The 26,983-nt window shown below is 40.7% G+C and overlaps 1 protein-coding gene across 2 annotated transcripts in view; it reads left to right on the top strand.

The window, feature by feature from the left end:
• The window catches only part of phf21aa (PHD finger protein 21Aa), a 34,934-nt gene that overhangs the window by 894 nt on the left and 7,057 nt on the right, over positions 1–26,983 (top strand). For both annotated transcript variants that reach the window (XM_027023207.2, XM_027023208.2), the window contains exons 2-11: positions 5,657–5,798; positions 6,518–6,610; positions 7,722–7,754; positions 7,959–8,024; positions 20,688–20,858; positions 21,079–21,330; positions 21,704–21,787; positions 24,321–24,791; positions 25,938–26,099; positions 26,843–26,894. In XM_027023207.2, the coding sequence (XP_026879008.2) occupies positions 5,769–5,798; positions 6,518–6,610; positions 7,722–7,754; positions 7,959–8,024; positions 20,688–20,858; positions 21,079–21,330; positions 21,704–21,787; positions 24,321–24,791; positions 25,938–26,099; positions 26,843–26,894 (1,414 nt within the window). In that variant the 5' untranslated portion in view covers positions 5,657–5,768. The remainder of the gene's footprint in view (positions 1–5,656; positions 5,799–6,517; positions 6,611–7,721; positions 7,755–7,958; positions 8,025–20,687; positions 20,859–21,078; positions 21,331–21,703; positions 21,788–24,320; positions 24,792–25,937; positions 26,100–26,842; positions 26,895–26,983) is intronic.

The raw sequence follows: 26,983 nt of genomic DNA, 5'->3' as shown, positions 1-26,983 counted from the left end.
TATATTCGCGCAGGTTTGGGGCCTGTGCCTAACAAAGTAGGAGAAGCCAGAGTGGCGAAGGCCTGACCCGTGGAAGTGTGGTGTTCTAGTGTAAGGCCTGACCCGTGGAAGTGTGGTGTTCCAGTGTAAGGCCTGACCCATGGAAGTGTGGCGTTACAGTGAAACTGGTCGAATGTTGAAGCTCTGTTTCCAGTTTGCAATGCACTGGCATGCTGTTGGATTTTATCTTGACGTTTATTAGTGATGTTTTATCGTTATTTATTTGAGTCATTGTAATGTCTTTGTGTTTTCTTTTTAGCTGCAACCACTACCGAATTCTGTTACAATGGAAATTTAGGCTTTTCTACATGAAGATGATTTCGTTTATTCCAGACCTGCCAGTGTAATTCCCAACAGGTTATTGTCGGTAGTTGAGGGGATAATTGAGTCTAGGCCTATAGTGTATCACTTTAGAGTTGTGGTCGTGATGAGTGTAGAAGTAGTCTTTTTTTCAAACACATGTTTTTAAAAATGTCAGTAACAAGAATATCATTTGATGTGTTTTGGCCTCGTGCTTGCATAGGGTTACTTTTTCTGGCGTGTAGCATGAAGTCAATAGCATGTGTTATTATTATTTTAGGAGGTTTTGTGGATTATTTACTTAATTATTGCCAGGTTGTGTTTGATAATTCAAAGAAAATGCTTAGAGGGTTGTTGCATATTTAATTGGTCAGTTGTTATTTTAGAACCAAAGACGAATTCCACAGCTATGGTGTGTGGGTGGGGGTGGGGGGTGCTGTTGTGTCTGCATAGGGGAACTTGTGTTCCTGCGTCTGTTTAGACTGGTTTGTGTGTCCGTGGTCCATGTTTAACCCTGCTCATAGAGACTGATGGGATATTACAGGTTTGTTGGAGTGCTGCTTGTACTACTTATATACAAACTTTTTAGAAGCCAGCAGATACCAGCCAGATCAGAGTTCAGTACTGCAAATGCAGTGTCCTTAAACCACCAGAGAATAACACAAAGACTACAAGCCAGCACCAAGTAATGCATAGCACCAGATATAAGTGAACTTGTGTGTGATCTAAGTAAAGCTCTTGACCAATGTTTATTGACGATTGTTGAAACTACAACGCTACAAACTAAATACTGGTCATTTGCTCTCTTTTTAATACCAGCATGTGACTAGGGATTGTGTGGTTGTAATAGGTTTGTGATGTGATCTTTTTTTAAAAGTTGTTTTGGGAGATGGTCTGCCATAGTGTGAGGGAGAAGAGGACTGTACAACGCAAGCTCGGCCTGTGTGTCTGTAACTGACCTGGGCCTGACCTTGGTCTGCGTGTCTGTAACTGACCTGGGCCTGACCTTGGTCTGCGTGTCTGTAACTGACCTGGGCCTGACCTTGGTCTGCGTGTCTGTAACTGACCTGGGCCTGACCTTGGTCTGCGTGTCTGTAACTGACCTGGGCCTGACCTTGGTCTGCGTGTCTGTAACTGACCTGGGCCTGACCTTGGTCTGCGTGTCTGTAACTGATCTGGGCCTGACCTAGGTCTGCGTGTCTGTAACTGACCTGGCCTGCCCTTGGTCTGCGTGTCTGTAACTGATCTGGGCCTGACCTAGGTCTGCGTGTCTGTAACTGACCTGGCCTGCCCTTGGTCTGTATGTCTGTAACTGACCTGGGCCTGACCTAGGTCTGCGTGTCTGTAACTGATCTGGGCCTGACCTAGGTCTGTGTGTCTGTAACTGACCTGGCCTGCCCTTGGGTCTGTGTGTCTGTAACTGACCTGGCCTGCCCTTGGTCTGCGTGTCTGTAATTGACCTGAGCTTGACCTTGGCCTACGTGTCTGTGCTTGACCTAGGCCTGTATGTCTATAACTGACCTGGCCTGCCCTAGGCCTGCATGTCTGTAACTGACTTGGGCCTAACCTAGGTCTGCATGTCTGTAATTGACCTGAGCTTGACTGAGGCTTGCTTGTCTGCAACTGATCTGATTTATATATGACCATTAAAATATTACCAGTCAGCACCTGCCAAGCAACAAACATAGAGGGCATTGTATATAATAGAATATCTGGGCTGTTAGTTAAATTTATGGATTATGGAAATTTGAGATATTGTCCATAGTTTGGCCTCTGTATTGCGAAATGTAGTAGGATCGAAGTATTTTGGGTTGTTAATTTCAGTATATTAAATGTGACAGTTAGAGGGAAATTATTTGAGGTTTTGTGTGTGTGTGTGTGTGTGTGTGTGCATTAGTGTGAGTTATGTTTGGGGTTATAAAGAGTTCAAATGAGAAATTTTGAGGCGGTCTGTAAATTGGTTGTTTTTTGTTATTAGTCATTGTTGCGTCCTTTGCCCTTTGCCTTCTTATTAATTTGTTTTAATGTCTTTGTCAGATAAGAAATAAATGGAAAAAAAAGTTGATACAGAAAAGACTCCAAATGTGAAAACCATGATTGGTGTTTCAAATAACTTTGCACAGCTTTGCCATTGTGGCCTGAGGCAAAAAGAAATTCACACTCCATCCAAAAGGTGCACTGTAGCTAAAAATTCACTGCATCAAAAAAAACACTGTATTCAAAATGGACACTATCTGAAAAACACTGTATTCAAAATGGACACTATCTGAAAAACACTGTATTCAAAATGCACAATTTATTCAGAAGGCGCACTATCTGAAAATTAATCTCTGAAAGTTACTCTATCCAAAATGTACACTGTATATGAATATCACTGTATCCAATATGTACACTATAAAATCACTGTATGTGAAAGTCACTGTATCTGAACCAGTCCAGCCTAATTCTAGGACTTTGGGATGAGCTACACCGACCAACATGAGTCAGTGTGGACTCTTGCCAAGTGTGTGAAATCAGGTTCACTTCTAACATCAGAATAAATATACATATGCAGATTATAGAGATACTAATATTACAACATGTAGTTTATTCAGTTATTAAAAATGCATCTTTCATTTTGATTCCTTGATCAGACTCTTCAGATATTGGTTCACCAATGAGTCAAATCTAATATTATAAATGTACATAAAGTAAGTTTATTTCCAATTAATGGCCAATTTAATTAAGATTACACTCATTCATTTTACCTGAATCATATCTTGATATTATTAAGTTGATCTGTTGCTATTTTTATATATAAATCATAGTAATTATGCAGTGCCACAGTCTCAACCCATCTGAAATAAACACAGACTGTATAACACTAATTACCCTCTTCAGTAGGCTAATTAAAATAATTGACCTAATTAATAAAATATGCAGTGATCTGTATTAAATCAAATATTATGTCTTAGTACTATAAGTTGTTTTGAGATGTGGAATGACCTCATACCATTTTAGAAGGCTGGAATTGTGATGTCCTCTAAGAGTCATCAAACCTCTACAGCTTGTCCAGAATGCAGCAGCATGACTGGTCTTCAATCTTCTGAAGTTCACACGTTACTCCACTGCTGCACTCCCTTCATTGGCTCCCTGTAGCTGCACACATGAGATTTAAAACCTTGATGCTTGCCTACAAAGCCAAAAATGGACCAGCCCCTTCATACATGAGGTCAGTGGTCAAAGCCCGATCCGTACCTCAAGTACTTTGAACCTCAAGTACGGCTCGGCTTGAAATACCTTGCTTCAGGTCTCATGGACGACAAGCATCTAGACTATTTTCTGTCCTGGCTCCAAGATGGTGGAATGAACTCCCACTTGCTGTCCGGATGGCAGAGTCCCTTGCAGTCTTCAAACGCAGACTGAAAACCCATCTATTTGCAGAATATTTAAAGGACAACTGACACTGCTCCCATATTGACTGACTAATTTAGCACTTATTGTAGGGTATTGTTTATGTTGTTTAACAAACTCTAGCACTTAGTGTTTATAGCACGTATCATTGTTTAAGATAGACCTTATGTATTTTGCACTTCTAGGTATCAGCATTCATCCCTGTATTGTACAGTATTCTAGTTCATTGGTATGTTTGATTCTAACCTACTGTACTGTACTAGGGTATATTCTATGAGTAAATGACAAAGCAATTTTGTAAGTCGCTCTGGATAAGAGCGTCTGCTAAATGCCGTAAATGTAAATGTTCTGAGTTCTCTGTGTAGTTCACTGTAACTTCCTTCACATTTACTCAGTATGAGAGTTCCATGGTGAGAAAGCTCTTGATAAGACCTGTGTTCTCTCACGGAGACCAACAGGCAAGATGTGTGACGGAAACCAGTGAAATTCCATTGTTCTCCACGATCGGCTTCAGCAAAGTCTCGACATCTGGAAATGGTTTAAGTGACAGAGCTCCTTGACTAGTTGTAGGTGCTTCAATGTTTAATAAGACAGAGGCCAGTTGTTCAGATTTACCACTACGAGGAGTGGCTGGAGCTTCCTGCTTGTGCTCTGCTCATACTTTATAGCTCTGTGCATGAGCACTGAGTATGTGTGCTCATCTCGGGCACAAGCGCATACTCACATGGTTGCACAGCCTCGCACACACACATTCAGATCTCAACAGGTGAAGAGTCGTGGCTCAGAGGGAGGAACGGAGACAAAGAGGGAGAAAAATGTTGATTTGTTGATGGGTGGATGAGTTTGTGTTTGTCTAAGTTTCTGTGCCATTTTATTAGTGAAGCTAGATGTTCTAACAAATCAACAATTGACCACAAACTGGTTCATGTGGTCACATTTCACATGTGAGCGGTAGGACAACATGTATGTGTTAACGGAGGCCAATAATCGTGAAAGAAAAATGAACCAAGTGTGTGAATAGGTGTGTGGGTGGGTGAGTGTGTACCAGTGTTATTATAATTTTGAAATTTTCATTAGCTTCTGTATTTATTTAGTTTATTTCTGTTTTGTTTTAGTTCATTTTAAGAATTTGTAAAAAAAAAACAACTTTTTGTCTTCTGCTGAAGATTAGTTTTAATTAGTTTTAGTTTTTTAGTTCTTATATATTTAGTTTTAAATTTTAATATTTATAATGTAAGCTGTAATGACATGGTTATAATAAAGAATTCAAAATGAATGATGCATAAACTCTAAAATGATTTTATAGTTTCCTTCCAACAAGTTTTGCCATTTTAGCATGGCTAAATTAGCACAAAATCAATCTATACTTGGATGTGTTACAATCAGTATAGGATATTTAGCATCATCTACTAGGCATTTTAGTTTTTGATATAAGGAGTCCACTTCTATAAAGCGATTATAAACTAAAAGAGGAAAACTGTTTTGTTTACATTCATGATATAATGAACATTATAGTTTTGATATTTTTTTAAATTGTTTTTATTTTTATTTCAGTTAATGAGAATTTTTTTCACTGCTGGATTATGGTCTCATTATAATTTTCACAATAGTTTTAACGATAACAATCCTGATCTGTACATATGATCTATATTTTGGTCTTTGTGACAAGAAAAGATTGTTGAAACATTTTTCATTGTTCTATTTGGTTTTCTTTGCTGATATTCCTGAGGTTGAGGTGACTTTAATGTTTCTGTCCATTCCCTAACATTGTTTAGCATGTCATACACAGCCCAGTGAAAACGTAACATGGTTAACGTCAAGCTGAGATTTGGGGTCATGTTAATGGTTGTTGTAATGGGATGGATAAGATTTGCCTAAATATGTATGTGTGTGCCACACTTTAATCTGCCGCCTTCTTTACCAGTTCCAGGCTCCTCCCCCAAGCTACCAGTTCAAGGCTCCACCCACACTCTGCCATTTCCAGACTCCTCCCCCACCCCGGCAGTTCCAAGCTCCTCCCACACCCTACCAGTTGGATGGTGTTCAAGACAGCAGACGTTGTGAAGGTATGAAACTATTTTAAGGGGGATATGAGATCTGATGACAGATGTGATCTGCTACGTCTACTTTCACTCTGCATCATGTGAAGGTTAAAAGTCTACAAGGTAACGTTTGCCTTGAGACTCTACATCCTATTAATAACACAACCACAGGTGTTGCAATAGGACTGAAGAACAATAATTAAGAGAGGACACAGTAAGGGGTAGTTACTGGCTGGTGTGATATGGTGCCTCTGGTGTGAAAGACACTGAGGTCATAAATGCTAGAACTTGGTGTCATGTAGCCATTGAACACTCCCTTGTTCACGTGTACATTCTCACTTTCAAGCACTAAATAGTAGGAAAAATAGAAGATGGAGAAACTGTGTGCGTGCCTGTACACGTATGTCTGGCATGTACACAGCTGTGTGTGTGCATATGAGTGTGTACGTGCATGTGAACACGCGCGTGTGTGTGTTATAGAAGTAGAAAGCTTTTACTTGGATTATGGGTCCAGGCAGGATGTGATGTGAGCAGTTTTAAGTGAATCAATATTCAGAAGTATCATCTACTGCTGAATAGTTTCTTTGCCTCCCTCAACATTTCACAATAACCCTGAAGAATCTTCAGTCTTTATTATTCAGGATAGGTAATATATTGCCCTCTTTCTTTTCCTATCTCTCTCTTCCTATCTCTCTGTATCCCCCCCCCCCCCCCCCCCCCCCCCTATAACTGTTTCTCCTCAGGCTGAGGGAGGCGTGGGATTTGGGCAGAAAGGCTTGATGATGGAGCTGCAGAGTCTACAGGAGGCTCTTAAAGTGGAGATACAGATCCATCAGGTAACACACACACACACACAGCTATACAGACAGCCACGTGGAGGGGCTTTGTCAGACTGTATTACAACATTCAGCTTTCTTTTATTTAGAGTGCATTTAAGGAAGAATCCTGGGACATTTTTCGAGGACACTGAAGTCCAATAAATGTTGTACATGATGTACAACACCAAATAAAGTACATGGTGCATTTTGCAGTGACCATGTTAAAAAGTGTCCATGTTAATTAATTCATACATGAATGTTACCGATATGTTATGAAGTCCATGATCACAATATGTGTTACACGAAATATCTTACAGATTATGAACAAGATAAAACCACTGTGTCAATGACGTATCTGAAAAAGGAGTAGTATTTTTAATGTGAAATATGAAATATGGTAATGACATATGTGGGTCAAAACATCACTAGCGAAACATGACCCTTAAACTGCAGTAACAGCAATCTTGAAATCACAAAACTCAGTTTTCAGTACTGTCTCTGGAAAAACTCCTAGCTTCTTAAAGCCAATATTCATGGATGATTTCATTCAGAAATTGCATTTAACCAAAGACACATGGGGGGGTGCACAGACCTCAAATTGGTGTTTTGAAAAAGGAAAAAAAAAAAAAAAACATCGTGTGAGTCATGCTTTCATTTCTCCCAGTTGGACTGGATTATTTTGAGAGAAAGGGCTTTAACCTAAAGTACCCTTTCTCAACTGGTCAATGTGCTGGTGGGTTTGTTCTTTTCAGGGAATGGCCCAGTTTGTAATACAGAATGTTCAAAAGAGTCAGCCTGATTGGACCGAAGCTGCTCTAATGTCAAATGGCAGCCACACTGCACAGCTAGCTAGTTAACCTGTCAGTCATTCTTTGCTGGATTTGTTTAGCACAGCCATTGCTTGCATCCAGAGACATGCATACACACACAGTCTTGACTGTAAGAGGAAAGGCTTTTTGGGTTGCTGCTGCCTGTAGTACTACTCTCTACCTCTAGGGGTCATTGTGTGAACAGCCACGCTTATATTCTGGTAGTATACAGTACGTGGGAAATGAGCAATCAGTCTGTGTTCTGTGTGTACTCCTTCTCCTTTACACACTCACCCTACTTCACGCCATTCTTTCTGCAGAAGCTGGTTGCTCAGATGAAACAAGATCCACAGGTGAGAACCAAGTCAGCTTTAAAATGTAATCAATATTCATTAAGCTTAATATGAGAAGTACATTAAGAAAGACACAGACCAGTTCAGAGTTCATTTTAGAGGATGTTTGTGGTTGATACTGTGTGTTTGTGTGTTTGTTTGTGTTTTTGTGCATGTGTTTGTGTGTGCGTGTGTGTGTGCACGTGTGTGTGTTTGTGTGTTTAGAATGCTGAGTTGAAAATGCAGCTGCATGACCTTCAGGCCAAGATCACAGCACTGAGCGAGCGACAGGTAAGAGGCTGAAGCCCTGTGAGAGAGAGGAGCCAGGGTTAATAAAAGAGTGGTTACTAGGTCAACTAGTAGCAGAAAAAAAACAAACAAACTTTATTGCTCATGGTAATAATTTTTTTTTATTTCTCAATGACTTGCCTTTATTTGCATTGATCCTGGGTCAATATACAAAAAAACCCCAAAAACTCACAAACAACAAAACCAGCAACAAGCTGGTCCACCAGTGGCCCACTGTCTTTAGGCAGATCCTACCAGCATTTCATTTATGAATCATGTCATATGCAATGATTCATGTGATGTACAGTGATTCATGTGATGCTCTTCTTTTCTGGCTGAAAATTGATTTACTGCATGCTTATTTGCAGTAGCTTAATGGCGGTTTTATAGCTACAAACCTACAGAAACTGTATCATAGTGGTCATAGAATTAACTCACACTTATTAACAGAGGATCAAGCACTGATCTGTGATTGGCTCCCACTGTTCATCCACACAGACTCTGAATGCAAAAACCTGTTCCTAGTTCAGTGTTTTAACACTGATGAGGTGGATAAATATGACATGCTGCTGTAACAGGGCGACCAGCCTGGCTGTGATCCATGATTATGGAGCAGTATACCACAAGGAGAGTGGAATGCAGCTGAGAGAGAGCGTGGTGGGGGATGGAGAGAGAGTAGTCTCTGCAGTGTGTCTGACAAGCTGTATAGTCACACAGTGTGAAATCTCCACAAGAAAAGACTCCACCTGCCACTTATTGATCTTTCTTATCCCCCGTCTCTCCACCCAGTCTCTGTCTCTCTCCATCTCTGTCTCTTCACGCCCAGTCTCTCTCTCCTCAACCACATCTCACTCCACTCCCTTTCCCCTGTTCACTCATGATGAGAGCTCTTATAAATGTCAACAATTATTGGTGCTAAGGCCTGCTGGCTTCTTGTTCTGAGAGAGATATCTGTGAAGGGTTTTGATTCTTGTCCTTCTCTAATTTATGCTTCTCTCTGTACTCTCGAGACTAGGGCATCCTAATCTTAACCCTAATCTCTAACCCATAACCTTAACTGCTGTCAAGAATAGAGTATCCTTGTCTAACCCTAACCCCTAACCATACCCCTAACCCTAACTGCTGTGGAGATATGAGCATCTTGATCTTCCTGTGTCTAGTAGTTTGGCTTCATGTGCAGGAAGGTTTTGTCAACACACACAGATATGTAATAGCTTCCCTTTGTGGCATTAATATAGCAATTGTGTACAAGACATCAAGCTTTTAGACCTACTGGAATAACAGAAGATTTCATTAGTGTATTTAAGTTTTCATATGGTTATGTATTTTCATGAACACATGCTGGTTCGAAGTTCAGCGTGTTTGTGTGTATTGCCATGCATGTGTGTATATATGTGTGTGATCTCCTTCTGTGAACTCTGTGCCACAGTCACCATAGGATTGTCCAAAATAGATGAAACTGTGTGCGCGTGAGTGAGTGTGTGTGCAAGCACGCACGTGTGTGCGTGTGTGTGTGTGTGTGTGTGTGTGTGTGTGTGTGGAGTCTCTTGTATGAGTACACGCCCCCCAGCTTTGTAGAGTCAGCGGGGTTTTTTTTTTCTGTTCTATAGTCTTTATCTAGAATGGGAAACAGGTTTGTTGATGGTGATGACAAAGATCATCCTTTGGTCTGGCAGTTTCTGGTGTCCTCTCTATTTTGACTGCGAGCTAGAAAGTGTGTGAGAGGGATGAAGTTTTCTGTGTGTGTGTGTGTGTGTGTGTGTGTGTGTGTGTGTGTGTGTGTGTGTGTGTGTGTGTGTTATGGTAGGATGTAACAAACTGGATCCCTTTTATGTTTTGTATGCGTTTTTACCGTTAAAATCTTGCATGTAAAATTGTTTGGTTTGAAATTTGTAAGGTGTCATTTGTGTTGTTTTAGGTTACTGTTGTTTATTGCTGTTTTTATGACTGTTGTTTTTTATTTGTTGATTTTAATATTATGCAAACACATCAGTGTCACCCATCAAATAGAACAACAACAACAATGTTTAAATAAACTATTGTGTGTACATGCATACCAGTATGTGTGCGTGTGTGTTTGCGTGTGGTCGTGTGTGCAAGTAAGAGAGGAGCTGAAGACTGTTTCTTAGCAACAGGTAGAGCAAATGACTTTCTCACAACCAATCAGAATTGGCACGTGTGTTCATGTGTGAGAGAGATTGTGTTGAAAAATAGAAAATAGTAGGACAGCTAAATTTTCCTTCTCAGTAACAACAGTGTGTGTGTGTGTGTGTGTGTGTGTTTGTTCACCTGTGTGTGTGCATGTATGTCTGTGTGTTTTGTTCATTGTTTTTAAACTGGTATTTTTAAGTTGCTTCCTGCTCTGTGGTGATCGAGACTGAAATCCCACTAGCTCAAGGCATTGTAGATTTCCAGTAGCTACTGGACATTTGTCTGACTCTGTGATTACAGTATTCACCAACTATGAGCTGCATTCTGAGTATGTCAAGTAAACTCAAATATAGTTTGGGATTTATTTGAGTATGTTTAACATTTAATATTGTTGATATCTAATATGAATACAAATAATTTGGTTAACAAATTTCTCAGACTTTGGATAAGATGCCAGTTCAGCTTGGAGCGATTCCAGTAAACAGACTTGGAGTTGCAAATGGTACAGTGTATGACCAAGCTGGGGCAGTCTGTTGTGTCATCGTGGGAACTGCAGTAGGCAGCAGTGACTTTCTCACCATTTCTTACAAATAATTAATTTATCAAAAGAAACATAAAAAGTTCCCTTCACATTTGGTGAAGTGTCCACAGCAACACTGAAGCTCCTTTTGTTTGTTTATGTTTCTTATACGTTGGGGAAAATCAGGATGCCAACAGTTTTATTTTCATCTTCAATGAATTATTGTAAAATTCCAATTGGCTAATATGGGACATGTTAAGTCTACTGGCACTTTTACACTTTTCCTGAATACCTTAGTCCACACGCAGACCTTGATTCTGGGCTCGTTTGGGGCAGGAGCTACTTTTACACAGAAGGATTCTTTCCAAGCCGTGGATTGGTTGTACATTTCCATATGTAATTTTTCCGTTGGAAGGTTTTCAAAATGTTAAACACTAGGTTAATCCGTTTAATGTTTTTGTTATTAATTCATATGGATAAAAACACTCAAGCAGTGAAGAACCACGCTTTTTGGATACATGGCCAGGAATGCATGCAAATAAGGAGCCATTCCCGTATCAGAGCTTTTTTGCTATGCAGACCAACACAAGACATGCGTTTTGCGCAATGTTATCGGTGCACTCATTCCACAAAGGCTAGCTTATTACAGTAACTTTGCTCCAATCCTATGAAAGTGTGGTTTTATTAGACAGATACTGATCTATTATAGTGATAAGGTGGGACTATCATTTGGCTAGCCTAAATAAAATGCATTACAGTCAAAAACTTGAAAAGCTAAGTAACGTAATAAGTCAAGCAGTCACATTACAAAATGAACCAATCATGTGACCCTACACAGCTCGCTGGGAGCAGATAGTTTCCACACGCACAGCAGACTGAATAGACCACCGATTTCAGGAGGACTGGAGATTGGCTTCAAAACAGCGTTCGGAGCACGCAGACCTGGGTTCAGAACACATCCTCTCGTGTGCAATTGCCATAAGCCTTTTTCACAGTACCATATGTTTAGATAAAAATGTGTCAATGCTAAAAATTGGAGTTGTAAAAGGAAAAACATGGCAAAACAACATTCTCTGAAATATAAAGACCTGCCAATGAAATGAAAATGGAACAACATTTTAACTACAAATCAATACCACCAGTTTTTTTGAAAATGCTCCTTGGTATACAAAAACAGGTATAACTGATTGATTTTAGCTGAGCCATCAATAGCGTAAAAGTCAGTAATGATTAAGAAGTCATCATTTTTGTAATCCTCAACAAAGGTTAGGATTTCTTACCTAGAAGAGACATTTTCACAGCCCCACAGTCAGTCAGTCCCTCTTTTGAACTGCTCAGGAATTAGGGGTATCCTTGAATCTGTGCTAGGTATCTAAGAAAGTTAGCAGTGCACACATTAGAAGTGAATACAGCAATAAATACATTGTTCCTTATGAAGAGTGTGTTTTCACCCATAAATGGCATAATTAGGTAAGTAGTTATATGGGTTGATATACCAAGAATTATTGTCACTAATGGAAGTTACTGGTATCAGATAATTTAGGTTAACATACCAACATGCTTGCTTATAATGTAAGATGTTTGTGATGAACATGCTTCTTGCAATTTAACATGAAAGATTTGTCACATTTTACCATTTTCTCAGACCATGCAGTAAATTGCTTGAGGGAAAAATACTATGTGTATGCACAGTGTAAAGTTAGAGTCACTTATATAAAAACAATCTCCCATTGCAGAGATGCACATGAACAAGAGATCCGAGGAACTTCATGTTTGTCAGTTAACAGTGAACTAATGTTTTGTTGTCTCACTCTACAGCAGAATGCCTAAGAACAAGGCAGTAAGACAGGGAAGGCCACTCATATTCTATACTTCCTTCAGGAATTACCAAGCATTTCAGATATATTAGAATGTTTGCATGAAAATATTGTGTAAGGGGTGGTGATCTGAAAAACCTTGCTGGTTATTTGACTTATTTGCAAAAATAAAGTTTAGTTAATAATGCAAGAGGTTTTTCTATTAAGAAACTCATCAAAATCAAGAGGAGCAAGTTTAGATGAATCAGAAAGCCCTTTATATCTTATATCTGTGAAAGCAGGCATACTCCTGAAAATATGTATGCTTACCAAGAGCCATTGCTAACCCTAACCCTAATCCTAACCCTAACCCTAATCTAACTCTAATTTAACATGAGCCATTGCTTGTTTTATTTTAATCCAGATGTCTCCATGTGCCAAACTATGCTTCTTAATGAGATTTGTAGAAAACCTACAAAATCCATGTAAGACAGTGTCATGTTAAAACCTCATAACAAGGTGAAGGATGATTCTCTGGTATCTGCCCTCAGTCTTTCTGCCAATATAAACGTCATTAACAGAATCCAAGAAATCCACATTTTTTGCCCACTACAGATATATTTTGTACAGAATCTAAGACATTCTTTATTGAATATTCTTATTGTCTTAGAACAGTCTCAAGTACAAACCTTGTATACACACTAGAATCACTGCCTGTGATTCAAATGAAACCTAGGGCCTTCTTCATGTGGGCTGTGTTTCCAAACACTGACAGCACAGTGGAGTTGGAACCCTCAACTCATTGAGTTGTTCTTAGTAAAGCTCATGTTGGAATGAGGGTCTTTGTGGGTGTAATTTCCACAGAACATTTGATAACCCAGATGCAAGCCCTCAAAGAGACTGGAACAATCATGGAAAAAAGCTGCGTCCATTAAAACAGCTGCGTCCATTAGAACAGCTGTGTCCATTAAAACAACTGCATCCATTAAAGCTAACATTTTGTTGTCTATGCTTGTCATGGTACTTTTTAAAACTATATAAGAGCATTGGCTGCTATTTAAAAAGTGTGATAAGCATGAACCAACACCACCTACCCCACCGCTCATATACCACCAACTCCTACCCCACCGCTCATAATCCATTACCACCTACCACACTGCTCATAAACCACTACCACCTACCCCACCACTCATATAGAACTAACTACCCCACAACTATATACCACCAACTCCTACGCCCACTGCTCACAAACCACCATCACCTACCCCACTACTTATAAACCACCACCACCTACCCCACCACTCATAAACCACCACCACCTTCCCCACTGCTCATAAACCACCATCACCTACACCTACCCCACCACTTATAAACCACCACCACCTACCCCACCACTCATAAACCACCACCACCTACCCCACCACTCATAAACCACTACCACCTACCCCACCACTTATAAACCACCATCACCTACACCTACCCCACCACTTATAAACCACCACCACCTACCCCACCACTCATAAACCACCACCACCTACCCCACCACTCATAAACCACCACCACCTACCCCACCACTCATAAACCACTACCACCTACCCCACCACTTATAAACCACCATCACCTACACCTACCCCACCACTTATAAACCACCACCACCTACCCCACCACTCATAAACCACCACCACCTTCCCCACTGCTCATAAACCACCATCACCTACCCTACCACTTATAAACCACCACCACCTATAAACTACTACCGTCTACCCCACTGCTCATAAACCACCAATACCTACCCCACCGCTCATAAACCACCACCACCACCACCTACCCCACCGCTCATAAACCACCACCACCACCACCTACCCCACCACTCATAAACCACTACCACCTACCCCACTGCCCATAAACCACCATCACCTACACCTACCCCACCACTCATAAACCACCACCACCTTCCCCACTGCTCATAAACCACCATCACCTACCCTACCACTTATAAACCACCACCACCTATAAACTACTACCGTCTACCCCACCGCTCATAAACCACCACCACCACCACCTACCCCACCGCTCATAAACCACCACCACCACCACCTACCCCACCACTCATAAACCACCACCACCACCCACCCCATCGCTCATAAACCACCATCACCTACCACCACCAACTATCCTACTGGTCATAAACCACCACTACCATCTACCCCACCACCACCTACCTACCACCATCTACCCCACTGCTCATAAACCACCACCACCTACCCAACTTCTCAAAATATGCTCTCTTAAAGAACATGAAATATGTTCTTCACAAAATGTAGAAACATTAACAAAGAAGTAAAACCTGCCTGTTTCTCTATCTTATCTTTCATTATAGAAGGATGTAATATCGTTTTACTTACTTTAATGCCACATTTCAAATTGTCTGGCTATGACAGTCACATTCTATTCTGCTCAGAATTGTGTGATTATGTGACCATATAGGGCTTCATGTGTGAATATAGGTAGAAATCTTTGTTAAATGCAAAAATTACTTTATGCTTACAAAGAGAGAAGTTGTTTAGGTGAGGGATTTTTTTTTTCTCTGTAGTGTGTCACATGGCTAGTTCTAGATTTTAGGATTGTGTATATGTTTAAGAGAAAAGACCTCTCTCTTAGATCCATCAATCCCATCTCTCACTCCTACTGTCACTCCACCCCCTCCCTGAACCTCTGACTGAGATTGCGTTGTCTGAGCCAGAGCCGTTTGATTTGCAGTGGAGACAATAAGGAAGCAGCAGCTGTTTCCGTGCTTCCTGTGTGCCTCAGGTATTGGACTGGGCAGTGTGTGGTATCTGTTCCCCTTGTGAAGGCTCTGAAAGCTGAGGCAGAGACACACTGCTCATCTCAGGAATGTAAACTCACTGGCCTAGAGGAATGCTTGCTTGTAGAGGAAGAAAAATTATTGTGCATGTATTTATCTGGAAGTTCTTTAAGAGAAACCAATTGTCCTGTGCCAGAATCAGTGTTCCTAACTGTGCATGCACTTCACCTGAATACATGATAGATCGCCTGAATACACACATAACACATGTGAATACACGCTTATCTTACCTATTTGTTATACTCTGGTTAGGTGTGTGTAATTGCAGGTTAATTAAAAAGAATGAGAGTGCTTTCTGTATCTGGCTGTGGGAGCCAGATCAGCACTATGCTGTTCTTCATGATTGCCCTGCACTAGTTCTGGGAGAAAATGAGAGAGCGACAGAGAGAAAGAGCAAGTGAGAGAGACAGAGAGAGGGAGAGAGCAAGTGAGAGTGTGAGAGTGTATGTGTGTGAGGCAGCAGACAGTGTGAGTGGAATTTTAATCGGAGGCTTAGAGCTGGTTAAATACCAGCACGGAGAGAGACCGACATCAACCAGAGAAATCCTCACACCTCGGATAATCTGTGGTATATTTGTTTGAGTGTGTGTGGGGGGGGGGGGGGAGCCCGCGCGCGCACTTGCACATGTCTGCACGAATTGCTTCCCTGCAGTGTCTTGAGATCAGATGAAAATGAAAGTGTGAGAAGCTAAGGACAAAGAAAGAGCGTCCAGGGGAAAAGGGTGGTAGTGCATCTTCTGATGAGAAAGAGAGACAGAGACAGAGACAGAGAGAGAGACAGAGGGGGGGATAGACCTGAGATCGGGGGTGGGCAGACCATCTCACCCTGAAGTGAAGAATCTAGGTGATTCCTCCTGTCATCATGTCTGAAAAAGTTTCATCTCATGGAAACTAAAATCACTAATCAAAGACATTTTCACACATGAAATTGTACTATATCCTGCGAGGAGATGAATCCAGTTGGACAGGAACATTTGAAAGGAACAGGCCTCAGTAGGCAGGCTAGGACATCCACCTTGAGTAATCTCACTCTGGCATTTTCTGAGATGTGGAACACCACATGCACATGCATACAGTTCCACAGCCACACAAACCCCTGGGCCATCTGTTCCATGCTGCTATGGTGAGAGGCACATTCCCCACAGCAACATAGCAGAGTTGGGAGAGTGATGTTTCTACATGTGTGTAACTCATTAAATATGGCAAGTAGAACATGCAATGATAAGTATTTAATGACTGGCTCTGTACTGTAGATCTCATTTCAGTCTGTGCATTATTTTGTGCATTACTGGGTGTGCATGTGTGTTTGTGTGTGTGTTGCTCTGTTTTTGGAAGTGACTTCTGACAAGTCTTGAATGCCAGACAGCTACCCACAAAGACAACATCGCACTTCTTTATAATGTGTCATAATAAATCGTTCACACAGTCATGCACCCAATCTGGTTTCATTTAGTATGAAAGATTACACAAATGCCTGCAGGACCCACATTATCTCAGTGACTGAGTTCAACACCAGGTTATGAGGATTATCTTAAGAACCATTCGCAACAGGGAGGACAGAACACATAAAACTGGTACTACGAATGTAATGCCAACACTTAAGTTCATACAGATTTTGAGGCTGCAGTATACCACAGTAGAAATCGTTAGAGAGTAAATATGGAGGGTAGGTCCCTGCAAATGTTTCACATGCATTATGCACTCCCCACACCAGTGAAAAACCTGTCCAGCTGCAGAGGTGTGGAGAGTCGTTGTGTAGTAGAACTATCAACAGTACGAGCACAAATTCAGCAAAGCGTTTAAGAAGTATATACATAAAAAACATGCCTTTAATTGAACAATAGGTACAACCATAAAAAAATATACTTTCAGTATCACTAACAATACCTTGTAATTAATTTATTTGCTGCTACTCTCACTTCTCAGTACATGATACACACAACTCTTCTTGTTGAAGAGTAGAACCTCGAATAATTTGTTGACGTTAAATTAAGTATGTGTTCACAGTTTGTGCATCATGTGAGCATTTAGTCTGTGCTCACAGTTTGTGTATCATGTGAGCCTCCATCTGCCCCTCACTTTCTTGTTTCTACGTAACCACACATCCTTCAGTTATACATGATACTTGTGTAGGTCTTCGAGAAACTGCTGAAGACACAAGTGTCTGTAACGGCCCGAGTGCCGCAGGGCGAGGAGCAGGACACACAGACTCCCACGACAGAGACAGATGTTTATTAGACAAACATGAATAACGGACATAGTGGCACTCACATGAACCAGGCAACATGAATACAGCTTACAAATGTGAACAGGCTCAAAGACCAACAAAGATACACACTCCCACAGCAGTTTAAATACACACAGACATTACAAGAATAACCCGATGCAGGTTTGTGCTAACTAGATAGGTGTGGTTACAAACAAGAGGATGAATTCCCACTGTACGTAGCAGACCGTACCACGTGAACAGTGGGAAGGGGAGCATTCCATGACGGTCTCTTTAGTGATTAGATATGGAGAGGTTGATTCAGCTAACTTGCAGCAAGCAGGCTAATATAAAATGCTAATTAGAGTGCTGGTTTAACTAGAAGAATTCTACTCAGTGAGGCAAAAATGGCCCCTTAAACATGATTGTTTTCTACACTGGCATTTAGCCTTGTTGTCCTGTTCTTGAGTAAAATGTGAAAATTGCAAAGAGACATTTTCAGAGAAATGTACATATTTATCAGTAGGACAAAAGATTTTGCTCCCTGGGAATCAAAATCATGATCTTTGTCACCTTGGTACTAGAACTTGGCTCTACCTGCTTTATCAGATGAGCTACAGGACATCCGAATGTGTTTACTGTGAGCATGTTGTCCGGTCAGGTTGTATGAAAGCAATTATGTTGAAAAACTTAAATATAACAATATAACATATATTTTCTATATAACAACTTCTGAAACAGAATTTGTAGTTGTAGTATTAAAATCTTAACTTGTACAATCTTCACTCATAGAAAATATTCTCACAACTGTGTGCCTTATTAATTTTGAAGTCACAGACAAAATGTCACAATTGAAGTAACACTATGATAAATGCAAACATTTACTCGAACATAAATTCATTTTTGGTGCTGCAGACACAAATTTGAGTTTGCAACTGTATGACCTCACAATTTCAAATATGTCCATCTTACTATTGCAGTACTTCTTGTGACAGATTTGTTGCAAAACTGATTTATGTATTTGTAACTACTTCACTGAGGGATCAGAACAGGGAGGAGGCCAGAGAGGGTGACTTAATTTGTCACCAATCAAAAGATTGATAAATAAAGATAAGATAAATAAAACTATTTAGCAAATATAAAAATATTGGAGGCTGGAGACAGTGACATGTTTTGATTCTGGAAACAAAGGGAGAAGGAAAAAGGTCTAAAACTCTACGGAATTTATGTCTAAAGTGAACCTGAAGTGAGCCAGTGATTCACTGAACTCTAGCCTAGCCTTTCAGTCACACTTCAACCATGCAGCACATTTACCCAAAGGTTGCAAAATGCTGCAAATGTTTCAACATTATAAATCAACAGACTACTCAGCATAAAGACAGTACAGGAGATGACATCATATATAACAACAGATGATGAGACAAAGAGAGGGAGACAGTAGACAACAGGACATGGTATCCAATACAGTACAGTATGTGGCATGGATAGTATGCCATTATGTAGTAAACTGATGTTGGATGTTGGTGCTGTTTTATCTTCATATGCACACACACTCTCAGATGGGAGCTATCGCCACGTCAGGACATTAACAGAAAGCTTCACTGCCAGCAGCTTCCCATGAAACATTCCTCTGGCTAATGGCCCATTTTCTGAGAGTGGAGAGAGGGCAGTCATTGGCTGTGAGCAGAGAGAAGGCGGTCATTGGCTATGAGCAGAGAGAGGGCAGTCATTGGCTATGAGCAGAGAGAGGGCAGTCATTGGCTATGAGCAGAGAGAGGGCGGTGCACACCTGGCCTCAGCTCAATGCACTCAGATGATCCCAGTGCCTTTGACATAGATTTTTTTTTTAATCCAAAACAGACAGAGAAATGAGAACTGAGAGGGGGAAAAAAGGAATGCCTCTCTCTCTCCCACACACACTCTCTCTCACTTGTTCTCTTTGTCTTTATTTTCTTTCTCTTCTTGCTCTTCTCTCTTTTCTTCTCCCACTCTCTCTCCCTCTCTCCCCTCTCTCTCTCTCCTTTTTTTTCAATTCAGCTAGACTGCATGCTAATCATCATAGCCCTCTCTTGGTCCTTTCCACAGCTGAGATCACCAGAACATTTTAAAATATGCATTTTAAAAGTGATTGTGTTATGTAAGTTTTGCCTTCTGTAACTTTTATACAAGCAGTTTTATGATAACCAAAGTAATAATACTTAATGAAATATGAAACAAAATTCTGTTACATCAGTTCTCATCACAAGCTCCCATCATTGCTGTCTTCTTAGTCATTTGTTATGTCTGCAGTGGAGGAGAGTAAGAGAGCTTTAGAAGTGCTTGTGTCTTGGGATCAGAGTACATACTGAAGTTGATGTCTCTGAGTGTTTTTAGGCACTATGTCAAAGCTTAAAAGATGTTACATTTCTTTACTTTTATTGCTATTCTGTTTCCTTGAAGTACTGTTGATCCCCAACATACATTTGCGTGCACATTCACACACAATAAGCTTGCTGAGTGTTATCACCCACACTGCCCTTCACCAACTGCCATGCCACTGGTTAAATGTGAGGCTGTACAATTGACAGTTAGTATTGTAGATGGTACGAGAGATTTCTAGAGAATTTATTGTTCATCTTTGTGATAGAACAAAGAGGTCCATTTCTGGAATGAAACTTGCTGCTTTAGTGCTCCAGAGACAACATGTTTAATACTCATCCTTCATGTTTTCTCTTGACCCTGGAAGTGTTTAAGTGGGGAGACTGAGGTGTATATAGTAATGTGTATGTTTCCATCTTTATCTATCATTCTATAACTGTTTATATATATTTTTGTGTTTACATATTTAATACATTTTATATTTAAAAAAATATATATAGTGTTGCAGTGATATAACAAATATTTGTATAACTATTTTACAGGTTTGACCATTTTGGGACTAATTATTGAACAAATTTTTTCCATTTTAAGTTTATGTCGTAAAACATGTGGTGGTGGTGTGGCTGCTATGCTGTGCAACAGTGCTGCTTTCCTGATGCTACTGTGGATCCACTCCATACCTGTGGGGGCAGTGTTTTTCAACACCATAGAGCAGTCCTTGTGCTCATTGTGCATTCATGGCTTTGCTGAGATGGTATTTTCTCCTCAGAAAAAGGTGGTGGAACAGTTGAGGAGAGATTTGCTGGTGAAGCAAGAGTCATCAGAGATCAGGCTCCAGACGCAGACACAGCTCCCTCTACAGGCAGATGGGAAGACTACCACCCTGGTCTCCAGTCAGAGTCAGACTTCCCTTCCCCCAACCCACCTCAGCACTCCACAGGTAATCACCCCTCTTTTTCTGAAATAATGTTGTTATACTATAAATAATCTATTTTCATTACTTCCTGTCATCTGCAACATTATTTTGCTAACTTCAGTGATAGACAGGCTTTCTGTTGTTATTTTATACTTGTGCAAGTGCTCTGAGGTATATGTGTGTTGTGTTTCTGTGGTGTGTGTGTGTGTGTGTGAGAATGTGTGTTCTGTTTCTCTGTCTCTAGAACTCAGTGAGTGTGACTCCAGTCATTTCCACTAAGACACTACCTCTGATGCTGAGAGCTGCCACGCCCACAACACCCATTGCCATGATGCCGACTCCTACCATTGCTATGGTTACTACCCTCACAAACACGCCCCTCCCCAGCCTTCCAAACTCAGACCCTCAGAATTTGCCGGTCAGCCTCCAGACATCCTGCAAGCCAGCCAATCAGGGAATGGAGCCTGTGCGGATAGTTCCCAAAAACACTATTGTTGTAAGTAGATGATATGCCTCTCATTATCAAGGAATAGTGTGGGCAGAAAGAAGTTGTCACTGTAAAATGCGTTCAGTGTTCAATCTGAACATTTCTTTTGACATGTTTATTTTTTTTATATCAAGTATGTTTTGTAGGAATAAAATGACATTCAGATCTCATTTAGACCTTTTCAGATGCTGAAAGGTTCAGTGTGACCAGAATTTTGATTAGCTCTGGTAATCCAGTCCTCTTATATGAATCAGGTTACAAGCCCCCATCACTCTGTCCCATGACATGTCTGTAAGCAGAGGGATGAGCGATGAGTGTTTGTTGTTCTTTTAAGTATTTGTCTCTCTTTATTATTGTGAGTAAATGGGCAGTCTTGTCACAGGTTCAGACCGCCACTCAGCCAATCAAAGTTCCTCAATTTGTCCCGCCCACCAGACAGACAGCTCGACCAGCCTCTCTACCGCAGGTTTGTTCCAATGGAAACATCAGACCCTGTCATCCTTTGACTGGCGTGTAGAGAGTCTGTCGCTGTTGTGATATTGTATGTGTGTGGCTTTTTTTGCTCAGAACTGCTGTAATGAAGCTTTGCTGTTTCTCCATGGACCCTTTTCATGTTTGTAAAGAAAGCATTTCTACCAGGTGCAGTATGTCTGCCACCTTCAGTTTTGGTTATAAAGAAATTCTGAAGAGGCTCTCTGGGAACATTATACCATCGCATTTGTCCTCCTGCTGCACTATTTGCATGGTTGACTGTAAAGCATCTTCCAAACTACCCAGTATTGACATTTTAGCTTTGCACAGGAAAGGCTGATTTAGAAGATGTAGGCATTTGTGAAGTGAAAAGCATTAAAATGTACAAAAGCACTCTCAAGGCATTTGAATTTCAATGGAAGCCAAATGAGTCTTTTTTATTAGACCGTAATGCAGTAAAAGTGAAAAAGGTCCATAGTGCAGTGGCTTCACTGTGGCTCAGTGACTGTATCTGCCTGGGGTGTCTTTCTTCCTGTCTGTCTCTGCTTCCTTCTTTACTAAAGACCTTCAAATATACTTCCTGACCACAAACGCCCACTTCTCACTTGGGCTGCTCTTCCTAGCCTCAGTCCAGACATGAATTACAACTCTGAGCCCAACCCACACCCGGAATACAAGCCTGACCCCAACCCAGACCCAAAACACAACCCTGACCCCAACCCAGACCTTTTTTGTCCAGCTTTGAGAGTGGCACAATGACTGTGTGCCAGTAGAATGGCCTGGTTTATCAGTAAACATCTGAATTTCTGTTTTTATACAACAACCCACTATCCGTGATTTAATGATGGCTTAATACCTGTGTAATGTTAGATTGGGTTATGTTTTATGATTGGAGTTTAAGGTTGCAAGGCAGTTCACCTCTCTGCTGTATATGACTTTGTTGCTGTTTCATTACACTGGCAAGAGTTGTTTCATCTCAGTGTTATGTTGGTGTGCACTGTGCCAGTGTGTCTTCCTCAGAGGTTCATGAGATAATGTGTTCCTTATTCTGTAGCAGTCACCGAAACATTCTACATAGTTGGGTAGTTACCAGGTGAAATTTGTGAAGCTAATCATTAGTGGGTTTCTAGTTATTTTAGTCTGAGGAGTTCCAGTGAAGATCTGGGATTTGAGTCATGTTGTAGGGAAGTAGATGGGTGTCCACATTATTTTCCATAATATTTTCCATGGCATGTGTAACATGTGTGACACGTGTGCCTTCTAAACCACTGAGAGTGTTCATTTTTTCTAAACATTTTTCAAGGTGGATCATCAGCCATGGATTGTTAGCCTTGGATACGTCTGTGGTTTAGTGCTATAAAGTGCAGAGTAGTAGTTTGTCTCAAGCATCTATAACTCGATTTTCATCAAAGGAACAAAGCCAGTTTACTTAAACTAGAAATCTTTACAGCATGTAATGATGGTGTGTTCAGTCGGACCAAGGCCTCTCTCACAGAGAACACACTATCCCATCTAACCACACAGTTGTTACTCAGAGAGGCTTGTGGGGAAGATTGTATTCCCAGTGACCCTGACCTAACCCTGTGACTCTGACCTAAACCTGACCCTGTGAGAGGAGAGAGTGCCCGATGGTAATGTCATCACTTAGCTGCTTTTGACATCAGTGGGGCATTGGTTCAACTTTTTGCTTAGTTGTCTCACTTTAACTGTGACAAAGACAGCTTCAGGACAGGACTGGTCAACGAGTCAAACCTTTGAGTACACATGCTCGAAACCAGTTTTTTATTATAATAATAGTAATATTGACAGTAATAATAATAATAATAATAATTATTATTATTATTATGCTTTCAACAAAATAAACTTGTTTGTTGTTTGTTAAAAAACAAGTTGTTTAAAAACAACTGTAATGTGATCACCCAAAATCAGACTATATTAGTCTGGATCCTAAGACACTCAAGAAGGCATGTTACAGAATTTTCTGCTAAGATTTCTCCAGTTGGGAGCTGTCATTAGGGAAAAGAATGGCTATTCTGAAAATTCGAGTCTTATTTTGGTACGCTACGCACCAATTTGCATACATCTTTGTATAGTATAGTACAGTATAGCTTGATGTATACAGCATGTTTATACATAACATTTGAAAATTAACTTATAGTAAAGTTAGTTGTGAACAAATAGTTTCTGGAAAGTGTACTCAAAAACTTCTGACTGGTGTATTTGTGGTATTTTATGAATTCTCAAGTCAGGTTTTCATTATTAAATGTTATAAAGCTTGAATGAATTTGTATTATTGCAGACTGCTTTGTGTGTGCTAAGTATTTTAGTTAAGATTTAGTTTAGACCCTATATGGTAACCCTTTAACACCCAAGAATAGTGTGCCATTCTCTGATCCCTTAAGTCTCCCTTCCTTTTCCTTCACTCTGTCTCTTTCGCTTTGCGTCTTCTTATCCCTTTGTTTTACGCTCTCTCTCTCTCTCTCTCTCTCTCTGTGTCCCCCTCCCCCTCCACTCTGTGACTTGAGCAGGTGATGCCTAAACCCCCTGCCCCTGTAACTCCAGCTGTCCTCCAGCCTGTCCTCACCTCACCTCAGCCCTTACAGCAGCCCGTATATCTCACCGCCAAGCTGAGCTCCACCCTGCTGCCCTCCTCCGGACCGGTGCACCAGCTCCACATCTTCAGCCCCCAGCCCGGCCCCGCTGGAACCCAAGCTTGCCCTCCCAACCCTCAGGCCTGCCTCAGCAACACTCAGCCTGGTGCTGTCGTTATCCAACCAAACGCTGGTGTCACACAGCCTGGCCCGGTGATCACGCAGACCGCCATGACACTCAGCACCAACATCAGTCAGTTCAGCGTGAGCAGTGTGCAGCACAGTAGCTCCCAGCTACCCAGCATCCACATCTCAGCCCAGACCAGTAAGCCCCAGCCCAGCCCAGCCTCTACCAGCACAGAGACACCTCACTCAGCTCAGAGCAGCGACCCCTGTCCTGACACCTCGGTGAGTGGGGAAGAAAAAAGTGAGAACGATTTTATTTGAGTTTGATAATTACATCATCACAAACAGTTTATGCATGGGCTACTGAATATTGGAAGAACATAATAATGTACATAAAGTACATTAAAGTACACAAGTAATGTACATTACATATTAATGATGCACAGATGATTTTCAGGTATGATCCAGTTTTTAATTCTGAAAACAAGTTGATTTAATATTTTGATATTTCATGCACACAGATTGGTTTGATTCAAAATACAAATTTTATTTGAAAACAAAAGATTGCAAAGTTGTATATGTGCATGAAGTAGTATATGCACATAAAGTAATCTTACAGCATGTGGTTGAGCTGTCTCATAAAAACACTGAACCTCATAAAATTGTAAATTGCTTGTAAGAGACTCTGGGAAGAAACTAAAGGAAATATCTATGAAGCAGTTTTTAATGTCAATACACCTTTTCTGTTTGTTTTTTTGTTTAATTCAATGTGGTTGTGTTAAACTGCGAATGACTAACCACTTCTCTTCATTACATCGACACCATCAACATCAAAAGTCTAATTCACCAAATGCATCCGTTCTTTTTCACTTATCTAATGTATCTTTCAGATATTTAAATAGTAATTAGATTCCCATTAAGTGGCAACATTTGAGGTTTGAGAAACACATTTCATCAAGAAAGAAATGGATTTGGTGAGTTTTAGTTTTGATATGGTGCATGTAATAAAGATATGCTGTTTAGGTTAGTCATTCCTAGTTCCCTGTCGCAGTTCAGTTTTGGTCTTTTCCCACTACCTTAAGAAGTGACTTAATTCACTCCAGCAGTGGAGATGAAAGTTGCTTACAGGTTTTATATAATGTTCTGGAAGAGACCCATACTAGAAGTGGAAACAATGAACAGATTGATTTTCAGAGGGAAAAGTAAAAGTAAATTCTCCGAGCATGTAGGAGATGTGTGGAGCAGGCTTGGCTCAACTCTGCCTGAGGACATAGTGATGTCGGCTTCATTTCCCACTAAAATAGACTGAGGCTCTGAATCAAATGTTTGGTTTTGCACAGTACAGCAGCAAGCAGAGTGAGGAGTGAATAAAGACTGAAAGTGTTGAAATTCATCGCCCCTCTCTCTCTACCCCCTTCTCCCTGTCAGACGCTTTCAGCAGTGGGCAGGGTGGAGCCAAAGACAGCAGCCAGCAGCCTGGCTGCACTACAGACACCTGCCTCTACCTCCACTGTCCCGGCCACCCCCACCGAAGCAAACACACACGGCCCTGCACAAAGCCCAGAACCCAAACGCCAGGACAACCCTTTGGTGAGTCATACCTTTTCCCCATCTTCGTTAACCTTAATATAGTCCATCGTCAGATAAGCATTAGACAAAGATGCGTAGCCAGAAAACAAAGTAAAATGCAGAGATACAAAGTGAAAGATGGAGATAATTACAACTGCATACTTTGCTCAGTATATACTGTATACTGCATACTGGTTCATGTAGTAGTATGCAGTATAGTATCCAGTGACAGATACAAACCACACTATGGGGTCTAGTGAACGTATGAAGGTTCCGACCACTCGTGAAAGATTTTACAATTGGTAGGTACAATTTGTGCACAAGTAGTATGTAATAGGCTATTTGGAACACAGCCACAGGCTACAAATGCGAGCAGGGATTTTTTAAAAAAGAGAAATCATGACATGCAGCTGTTTATTTTCTGCAAAGAACTGAGGGTTCTCTGCAGGTGAGCTTTTTACAACCACAGCATTGCTTTACTAAAAACTCCTACTGTTTGGCAAACCAGATACTTTTCTGGGTTGAGAGTGAAAAGTAGCCGAATAGTTTTAATAAGATGAATATATTAATCTTTATTATAATATTATTATAGCAATCAGCATATTAGTTGAAGTGTTGCACTAAGCACTGATAAAACCAAAAATATAAGAATGCTGCATCTTTTTTATTCTTATATTAGATAGTTGACTCCAGTCATCCTGTCAGTTACTTGTATTTAGATGTGAGCAGCTAATGTCACTACTACTGCATTCTGATGTCCACAGAAACTGGCCTTCATGGTGTCTCTGGGACTTGTAACACATGACTATCTAGAAGGTGAGTGTGAGAAACTGTCGCCATTTTGCTGTGGAAGTTTGAAGGTACAGATACAGTTCCAGCTTGAAAGAGTATATTTTGTGCTTTGG

Source organism: Electrophorus electricus, chromosome 21 (assembly GCF_013358815.1).
Source record: "Electrophorus electricus isolate fEleEle1 chromosome 21, fEleEle1.pri, whole genome shotgun sequence".
Taxonomy (NCBI): Eukaryota; Metazoa; Chordata; class Actinopteri; order Gymnotiformes; family Gymnotidae; genus Electrophorus; species Electrophorus electricus.
This window is presented reverse-complemented; position numbering and strand designations above follow the sequence as displayed.